Source organism: Cebus imitator, unplaced genomic scaffold (genome assembly GCF_001604975.1).
Source record: "Cebus imitator isolate Cc_AM_T3 unplaced genomic scaffold, Cebus_imitator-1.0 Scaffold72, whole genome shotgun sequence".
NCBI lineage: Eukaryota > Metazoa > Chordata > Mammalia > Primates > Cebidae > Cebus > Cebus imitator.
In genome coordinates this window covers 4,657,902-4,667,983 of record NW_016107387.1, presented here as the reverse complement: position 1 = coordinate 4,667,983, position 10,082 = coordinate 4,657,902, and the positions used below count along the sequence as shown (strand labels likewise).

At 43.2% G+C, this 10,082-nt stretch overlaps 1 protein-coding gene across 4 annotated transcripts in view; it reads left to right on the top strand.

Moving 5' to 3' along the window:
* Positions 1-10,082, top strand: part of CFAP52 (cilia and flagella associated protein 52) — a 67,011-nt gene that overhangs the window by 19,808 nt on the left and 37,121 nt on the right. For all 4 annotated transcript variants that reach the window (XM_017531446.2, XM_017531445.2, XM_017531444.2 and 1 more), the window contains 3 exons: positions 198-326; positions 4,348-4,447; positions 5,847-5,963. In XM_017531446.2, coding sequence (XP_017386935.1) covers positions 198-326; positions 4,348-4,447; positions 5,847-5,963 — 346 coding nt within the window. The remainder of the gene's footprint in view (positions 1-197; positions 327-4,347; positions 4,448-5,846; positions 5,964-10,082) is intronic.

The following is a 10,082-nucleotide window of genomic DNA, read 5'->3' as shown; positions in this document are numbered from 1 at the left end:
AGGTTCAAGCGATTCTCCTGCCTCAGCCTCCGGAGTAGCTGGGACTACATGCATAAGTAACTTGTTTTGTTCTTTTTTTTTTTCTTTCTAGAAGCACTAAGATGGTTGTGTCTTATTTTGAAAACCTGTTTTCTCTTTGACTTTGTGTGTATGTGTGTGTGTGTGTGTGTGTTTTTTGGTCCCTCTTATTTTGGCAGTGTGGTGGTGTGGAGCATAGCCAAGAGAGATGCCATCTGCGGCAGCCCTGCGGCCGGCCTCAATGTTGGGAATGCCACCCACGTGATCTTCTCCAGGTGCCGGGATGAGATGTTTGTGACTGCTGGAAAGTAGGTGTCTGCGCTCGGAGTTTTCAGGACTCATAAATTGCTATATTTTCTTGCACAGAAAACATGATCATTGTGATCTGGGGAACATGTCTTTAGTCCTGGAAAATACCTTACATCATAGTTTTTATGATTCTGTAGTCATTAAAAGTTATTTTTGCTGGAAATATTTTAACTATGCTTATTTAAAAATTCTGGGGCCAGGCACTGTGGCTCATGCCTATAATAATAATCCCAGCACTTTGGGAGGCCGAGGTGGGCGGATCACGAGGTCAAGAGATCGAGACCATCCTGGTCAACATGGTGAAACCCCAGCTCTACTAAAAATACAAAAATTAGTTGGGCTGGTGGCGCGCGCCTGTAGTCCCAGCTACTCAGGAGGCTGAGTCAGGAGAATCGCTTGAACCAGGGAGGCGGAAGTTTCAGTGAGCCGAGATCTCGCCACTGCACTCCAACTTGGGCAACAAGAGCGAAACTCCATCTCAAAAAAAAAAATTCTGATGTTAGCCGGACGCAGTGTCTCAGGCCTGGAATCCCAGCACTTTGGGAGGCCAAGGCGGGCGGATCAGGAGGTCAGGAAATTGAGACCAGCCTGGTCAACATGGTGAAACCCTGTCCCTACTAAAAATACAAAAATTAGCCGGATGTGGTGGCGGGTGCCTGTAGGACCAGCTGCTTGGGAGGCTGAGGTGGAAAAATTGCTTGAACTCGGGAGGCAGAGGTTGCAGTGAGCCGAGATCATGCCACTGGCTTCAGTCTGGTGACAGAGCAAGACTGGGGTCCCATGATATGAGAGTTTGCAAATGAATTCTGCCAGGAAGTTTCAAATGGTTAGGCTGTTGGCCCTGTAAGATAATTACCGGTAGGATCAGCTAACCAGCTAATGGTGACCTAGCTGACAGTTTGAACAGAGGCCAGAATCTGTCTAAGGGAATAAACTGATTTAAATTGATTTACAGATTCACTAATTAGAACCCTGCTTGGAGTTTTTGTTTTTTGTTTTTTTGATGAAGTTTCACTGTGTTGCCCATAATCTCAGCTCACTGCAACCTTCGCCTCCCAGGTTCAAGTGATTCTCCTCGTGGTGGCACCTGCCACCATGCCCAGTTAATTTTTACATTTTTAGTAGAGACAAGGTTTCACCATGTTGACCAGGTCGGTCTCCAACTCCTGACTTCAGGTGCCCATTTGGAGTTTGAAGGCAAGGTGAAACATGAATAAAAAAATTCTTTTTTAATGTTGTATACTAGTTCAAAGGTCAAGAAATCGGAAAATACAGAGTTCAAGTATGTGTTCAGTAGAACTTTTTTTTTTCAACCCATCTGTGGCCTCCCCATCTGGGAAAGGCACACATTGTTAGTTACTTTTCCAGCCAGAGAAGAGAATTTGTGCAGCTCTGTATCTATATTGTTTTCCATCCCCGCTTTATGATGCACAACTGACATTTGTTCCTTGGCTAATTATGAGGAATGATCCATTCAAAGGCCACGAAGCTAATTGACTGACATGAAAGCCAGCCCCTACCAAGCAATCTAAAGCAACTGACCGCAGGCTGCAGTGATGCTCTTCAACTTTTTCAGGTTTGCAGAGTGATTTGACCAAGCCAGGGTTTTATGGGGTTCTGTCTGCTCCCTAGCAGCCCCTGAAGCAGCGGGCATTGGTCCATTCTGATGTCCATGAACGATGTTTCTTCAGCACTCAAAACCTGAATTGTACATAAAAAAGTGTTTTTTAGGACAATCTGCATTCTATATCTGGTCTGATTTCATGTGACACTGAGAACTGAGAAAGTTATCATTCTTAAGTAAAATTTCTGACATGGCACCTGTATGTGCTGGGTTCTCTAACTTGGTCCCAATGTCATGTATTCCACTATATTGTCCCCATGAGATGTCCTGCAAATTTCAGTATTTCAGATTCCAAATAACATTTACCAGGATGACCATGAAAAAGCTCTCTGTTTTAAAAAAAAAGTTGGCCGGATGCGGTGGCTCACACCTGTAATCCCAGCACTTTGGGAGGCCAAAGCGGGTGGATCACCAGGTCAGGAGATCGAGACCATCCTGGCTAATTCAGTGAAACCCCATCTCTACTAAAAATACAAAGATTAGCCAGACTTGGTGGGGTGTGCCTGTAGTCCCAGCTACTCCGGAAGCTGAGGCAAGAGAATCGCTTGACCCCGGGAGGCAGAGGTTGCAGTGAGCCGAGATTGCGCCACTGCACTCTGACCTGGGCGACAGAACGAGACCCCGTCTCAAAAAAAAAAAAAAAAAAAGTTAAGTATGTTTAAAATATGTCTGAGTACTTATTATATGTATAACTCTGGGAGCTAAAAAACAAAAAGAAAAACCTGATACAGTTTTAGATTACTCTTTTCTGCTGAAAGATATTCACTGAAGTCTTTGACTATGATATTGACCTTGGTATTTTTATACAATTATTAATTCAGATTGATTCAACATATAATGAATAAATACTGACCATATATCAAGTCCTGTGTTAGGTGCTAATTTTGTTTAGCTTTTTGCTAAAAAAGCTTGGTTTTTAGCAAAACCAATTGCTTGGTCTAATTTCTCTTTCCTTGAAGACAAGACTCTATACCACAGGTCTTCCCTTTAAAAATTTTCCTTGGAAAAAAAATAACCACACATTTAAACTTACTCTTCCTCCTGTTGAACTGAAATTTGGTGTCCTCTGACCAACATCCCCCTACTCCCCCACCCCCAGCCTCTGATAGCTACCATTCTACTCCCTGTCAAATGAGTTTGGCTTTTTTACACACCACAGCTGAATGAAGGCATGCAGTGTTTGTTTTTCTGTGCTTGGCTTATTGCACTTAACATAATGTCCATCAGGTTTGCCCATGTTGTCACAAATGTCAAAATTTCTTTCTGTTGTGTACATATGCCACATTTTTAAAGCCCATTTTTTTTTTTTTTTTTGATGGAATCTCGCTCTGTCACCCAGGCTGGAGTGCAGTGGCGCTATCTGGGCTCACAGCAACCCCCACCTTCCAGGTTTAAGCGATTCTCCTGCCTCAGCCAGTAGCTGGGATAATCCCAGTAGCTGGGGTTATGGGTGCGTATCACCACGCCTGGCTAATTTTTGTATTTTTTTAGTAGAGACTGGGTTTCACCATGCTAGCCAGGCTAGTCTCGAGCTCCTGACCTCAGGTGATCCACCCGCCTCGGCCTCCCAAAGTCAGTTCATCTTCTGATGGACACTTAGGTTGTGAAGATCATGGTCAGTATAGTTCATAATATATTGTATATTTGAAAATTGCTAAAAGAATTTTAAGTTTCTCACCACCAAAAAAAAAAAAGGTAAGTATATGAGGTAATGCACATGTTCAATAGCTTGATTTTGCTCTTCTACAATGTGTATATGTATATAAGCATCGTGATGTACACCATGAATATATAGCATTTTTACTTGTCAGAAAGAAAGAAAAGAACAAAGAGGAAGAAATTGAATAAGCTCTGATTTGCTCTGCACTTGTTCCCATGCTTATGTGTCTGTTTGTTTTCAGCAGAGTGGGTAGCATGCACTTCCGAGTGGGAGGGAGCTGGGTGTGAATCCTTGCTCTGCTGTCTTCAAGCTCTGCACTTTCTCATTTGGCGGGGGATGTTGGAAATAGATACTCAGTGCTGCAAAGAAATATCAGCACTGAGACAAAAGATCTTTCAGCAATGCAAGTTGTACTCCTGGACTGCAGGAAGGGTGCTCCACTAGCCGTCTTGTCAGGAGAGTACCCTCCCTGCAGCCCAGGAAGTAAAAATTGTGTTGTTGAAAGATCCTTTGTCTCAGTGCTGATTTTTAATTTGTGGCACCGAGCATCTATTTCCAACAGGGGAATCATAAAACTTGCCTCATGGTGTTGTTATGAGGATCGAATAAAAGATCTTTCATAGTGTACTAGGCCGTAACAAGACCTCAAAAATATTTGGATCTCTTCCCCTCAGTTTCAGGGATGAGGTGATTATTAAATCGGTGTCCATTTGATTGTAATTATTTTTATATATAGTGGGACAATTCGAGTATGGGAACTGGATCTTCCAAATAGAAAAATCTGGCCAACCGAGTGCCAAACAGGACAGATGAAAAGGATTGTCATGAGTATTGGAGTAAGTATTCATTGAAGTATTAAGTAACAATTAGCATACATTCCTGTTAGTAGTACTGACCGAGGTGTTTGTGTGTGTATGTACATGGGGCTGGGGATAGGAAGGTGAGGCATAGGCATAGGGGATGTTGATTGAAGAAGCCCACCTTGGCCAGGCGCTGTGCCTCACGCCTGTAATCCCAGTACTTTGGGAGGCCGGGGTAGGTGGATCACTTGAGGTCAGGAGTTCGAGACCAGCCTGGGCAACATGGCGAAACCCCATCTCTACTAAAAATACAATAACTTAGCCAGACCTGGTGGCAGGCACCTGTAATCTCAGCTTTTCAGGAGGTTGAGGCAGGAGAATTGCTTGAACCCGGGGGGTGGAATTGCAGTGAGCTGAGATCATGCCACTGCACTCCAGCCTGGGTGACAGAGTGAGACTCTATTTCAAAAAAAAAAAAGAAGCTCCCTTCAGAAGTCACGGAAAAGTCACTTAGATGCAGCGCAGGTAAACCTTGTTTTACTGGAATCTAGGCTGTCATCAAACACCCAGAGCCTGCCCCACCTAGAGGAAAGCAATGTAGCCTGTGGCTCTCAGAGCCCACACCACATTCCTATGCCACTGATGCTACTTCTGCTACTGCAAATAAAGTTTCTGACCATGAAACCCATTGTTGAAATGGAATCTCTTCCATAAAGGGAAATTATTAATAGATTTTAACTGCAGATTTATATATTCAGGTTGTGTATTCCTTATCTGACATTTTTATAACCAGAAGTGTTTTGGATTTTGAATTTTTTTTTTCAGATGTGGGAGTATTTGCATTATACTTCCCAGTTCAACTCCTCTAATCTGAAAATTCAGAATTTGAGATGTGCCAGTGAGCGTTTCCTTTGAGTGTCACATCAGCACTCAAAAGTTTCCAATTTTGGATCATTTCAGATTTTAGATTTTTGGATTAAGGATACTTGACCCATATAACTTAATTCTCCATGGACTTATTCCTCTTGTTTAATGCATAGTTATTTTATAGATATAGACTTTGGAAATTATGAGATACAGCAAATGTATATCCTCTTTGGAGAAGCATACCTTCATCCTAGGAGCCCTTAAGAGATGTCTCAAAAGTCCGAACTGGCAGAGTATGCCTATTAACATCAGACCCAAATAGGCTTCAAGTGAAATGCACAGGTTAATTGGAGTCTAAGATTTCCCTCCATTCTATGTGAAGCCCTAACCCTGCTCCCCTCAGAGCTGTTCTGACCCATCTTTCAGCATGGGGAAATAAAAGCAGCCCTGAGCATCTCTGCAAGTCTTCATAGGATGCCAGAGGAACCTCATCCCATTCCTGACCAGGGGTTCATGGCCATCTCTGAGGCCATCCAGGTCTTCAGGTTTCTTTTTCTCTCTTCCCCAGATGGCTGACGATGATAGCTTTTTCTACCTTGGTACCACAACTGGAGATATTCTAAAAATGAACCCCAGGACTAGACTGCTGACAGATGCCGGGCCTGCGAAGGACAAATTCAGTTTGGTGAGTAGAGACCATCATGGTCTGTGCTGCCATTTTTCTCCCTCCACTGGCAACACGTACTTTCCTTTTTCTTTTTGAGATGGATTTCTTCTCTGTTGCCCAGGCTGGAGTGCAGTGGCGTGATCTCTGCTCGCTGCAGCTTCCGCCTCCCCGGTTCAAGCGATTGTCCCGCCTCAGCGTCTCTGGTAGCTGGGACTACAGGCGTGCGCCACCACACCTAATTTTTGTATTTTTTAGTAGAGATGGGGTTTCACCATGTTGCCCAGGCTGGTCTTGAACTCCTGACCTCAGGTGATCCGCCTGCCTTGGCCTCCAAAAGTGCTGGGATTAGAGGCGTGAGCCACTGTGCACTTTCTTAATGAAGAAAGAGTTTGTGGGGAAAACACAAAAAGTCGGTGTTGGACCCCAGGCCATATCTCAATTTGCAAGGTACATTAGCCAGTTCTCTATGCCCTCATCCTGGTTTTTATTCGAGTAAAGACGTTTCTAGGTATCCTAAACTTAGGGAATCAGAAGCACATTTATGTTCACCTCTGCAAAGCATAGGGCCTGTTGCTTTGTGATTTTAAACCACATTGGTTCCAGCCCAGTTGCCATACATAAGAGAAGTGTACTTTTTTATCTATAAAACTATATATATACAATTTTTGTCTATTCTACTAACTAGATCTTAGATTTTAGCCTCAACTGACATTAAAAATCATGAACAAGACCTAGAAATAGGCAACTGTTTATATTTACAGAATTCCTAACAATTCTAGTTAAAAGGAGTTAACGACTTTGATATTTACACCAAAATAAAAAGCTACCATCAAAGGATAATTTTATGTAATAACTGCTGCTATTTCCAATGCCCCAGAAACTTACTAGGGCTGTTTCTACTAAAGTTTGAATTTGAAAGCTTGTGCTAGGTTCTCCACCTGCCTATCTCATTTCTGATAACACAACAGATGGTTCTAACTAAGCTTAGATACTTCAGATACTTAGATATTCTCAAAAACTTTGAAATATTGCACCGTGTTCCTGGGAAAATGTCAGAGTTTTCTTAGTCATACAATCATTTAATATTCAAGTGTTCAAGGAGCTGCATAAAAAGAGGGGGAAAACTATAGTATAAGTAGAGAAGAGTTTAGAAATAATTATATGGCCAGGCGCAATGGCTCATGCCTGTAATCCCAGCACTTTGGGAGGCCAAGGCGGGCGGATCATGAGGTCAAGAGATCGAGACCATCCCAGCCAACATGGTGAAACCCCGTCCCTACTAAAAAAACAAAAATTAGCTGGAGTGATGGCACGCACCTGTAGTCCCAGCTACTTGGCAGGCTGAGGCAGGAGAATTGCTTGAACCTGGGAGGTGGAGGTTGCAGTGAGCCGAGATCCCACCATTGCACTCTAGCCTGGGCAACAGTTTGAGACTCTGTCTCAAAAAAAAAAAAAAAAAAAAAAAGAAATAATTCTACAAGAGATTGAAGTGTAGCTTCTCATGTGTGGTTTTTCTAATTTTTGGGGGGATAGGAATTCTCTTTTTGTTGTTGTTATACTTTAAATTCTGGGACAGGTGCAGAACGTGCAGGTTTGTTACATAGGTATACACATGCCATGGTGGTTTGCTGCACCCATCAACTCGTCATCTACATTAGGTATTTCTCCTAATGCTTACCCCTTATCCCCCTACCCCCTGCCCCTTGACAGGCCCCGGTGTGTGATGTTCCCCTCCCTGTGTCCATGTGTTCTCATTGTTCAACTCCCATTTATGAGTGAGAACATGTGATATTTGGTTTTCTGTTCCTGTGTTAGTTTGCTGAGAATGATGGTTTCCAGCTTCATCCATGTCCCTGCAAAAGTCATGAACTCATCCTTTTATGGCTGCATAGTATTCCATGGTGTGTATGTGCCACAGTTTCTTTATCCAATGTACCATTGATGGGCATTTGGGTTGCTTCCAAGTCTTTGCTAATGGGAATAGTGCTGCAATAAACATTCGTCTGCATGTATCTTTATAATAGAATGATTTATAATCCTTTGGATATATACCCAGTAATGGGATTGCTGGGTCAACTGGTATTTCTGGCTATAGATCTTTGAGGCATTGCCACACTGTCTTCCACATTGGTTGAACTAATTTACACTCCCACCAACAATGTAAAAGCATTCCTATTTCTCCACATCCTCCTCAGCATCTGTTGTTTCCTGCCTTTTTAATGATCACCTTTCTAACTGGTGTAAGATGGTATCTCAGTGTGGTTTTGATGTGTATTTCTCTAATGACCCATGATGATGAGCTTTTTTTCATGTTTGTTGGCCACATAAATGTCTTCTTTTGAGAAGTGTCTGTTCATACAGGACAGGACTTCTAAAATATTAAACTAGTAAAGACAAAGCACATCAAGTTAAGGAGAGCAACTCTTAGAGCCTTGCCAGTGCCAACTCCTGAGATGCCTCCAAAGGGCTCCAAATAACACTACCTGAAAACTACTGGATTTTTTGTTTGTTTGTTTTCCTAGCACTTGGGAGCTAAATATCTCTCCAGCAAAGATCCTGGCTCCCTTAGGGTTCCTCAAACCTTTGGCACTTAAGTCACCTGTGAATACTTAAATTCTTAACCATTCATATCTAATGGTCCATTTAACAAGGCAATGATTCCAAGATACCTTTTACATGGGTGAAAAGAAAATAATTACTGCAGGATGAAGGGATAGGAGGTGTCATTGAAGATGTTTGGTTTACAATATCAAGTGATCTTACCCACTTTGAAACTCTACTTAAGTATTTGTTCAAGCCAGGTGCAGTGGCTCATACCTGTAATCCCAGCACTCTGGGAGGTTGAGGTGGGCAGATTGCTTGAGCCCAGGAGTTCAAGTCCAGCCTGGGTGACCTGATGAAGCTCCATCTCTACAAAAAATATGAAAATTAGCTGGGCGTGGTGAAGCATGCCTGCAGTCCCAGCTACTCTGGAAGCTGGGGCAGAGGATGCAGTGAGCTGAGATTAACCCACTGCACCCTAGCCTGTGGGACAGAGTGAAACCCTGTCTCAAAAAAAAAAAAAATTTTTTTTCCTCTATGGTTAGAAAGTTAAAGAATTGGAATGGTTTAAAATTGACCTATTGCCCAGATGTGATGGCTTACGCCTATAATCTCAGCACTTTGTGAGGTGTTGGTAGGTGTTAAGAAGAAAAATGCAGCAGGACAAAGGGACAGAGAATGATGAGGAGCTGCTATTTAGAATCAGGTGACACTGAGGCAAGGTGAAGAAGCTGGCCTCAGAGATGCCTGGGGGACAGCTCTAGGTCAATACAGACCTTAAGTCTGATAAGAAACATTTACAATCTATTCTCCCTAAAGCCTGCTACTGAGAGGCTTCATCTGCATGATAAAAGCTTGGTCTCCACAACCCCTTAGCATAACTCAGACATTCCTTTCTATTAATAATAACTCAACCAATTGCCAATCAGAACATTTTTAAATCTACTTATGACCTGGAAGCCCCCCAACCCCCTTTGAGGTATCCTGCCCTTCTGGATCGAGCCATCATAAATCTTACACGTATTAATTCCTGTATTATTCTCCCTTAATTGTATAAAAGCAAGCTGTTCCCCAACCACCTTGGGCACATGTCTTCAGGACCTCCTGAGGGTGCATCCTTAACCTTGGCAAAATAAACTTTCTACATTAATTGAGACCTGTCTCAGACACTTTGGGTTCACAGTATCAAGGGCCTTAAAAATATTCATAGCCAGACAGGCACGGCAGCTCACACCTGAATCCCAGCACTTTAGGAGGCTGAGGTGGGTACATCACCTGAGGTCAGGAGTTCCAGACCAGCCTGGCCATGGTGAAACCCCATCTCTACCAAAAAAACAAACAAACAAACAAAAATTGGCCGGGCGTGGTGGTGGGTGCCTGTAATCCCAGCTACTCAGAAGGCTGAGGCACGAGAATCGCTTGAACCCAGGTGGTGGAGGCTGCCGTAGCTGAGGTCACGCCACTGCACTCCAGCCTGTGCAACAGAGGGAGACCCTGTCTAAAAAAAAGAAAAAGTGAGGAAGGAGGCCGGACTAGCTCTGGATGTGGGACGTGGACAGGTCTGGGGTGGAAGCACTTCCCCATAAGACATGCCCG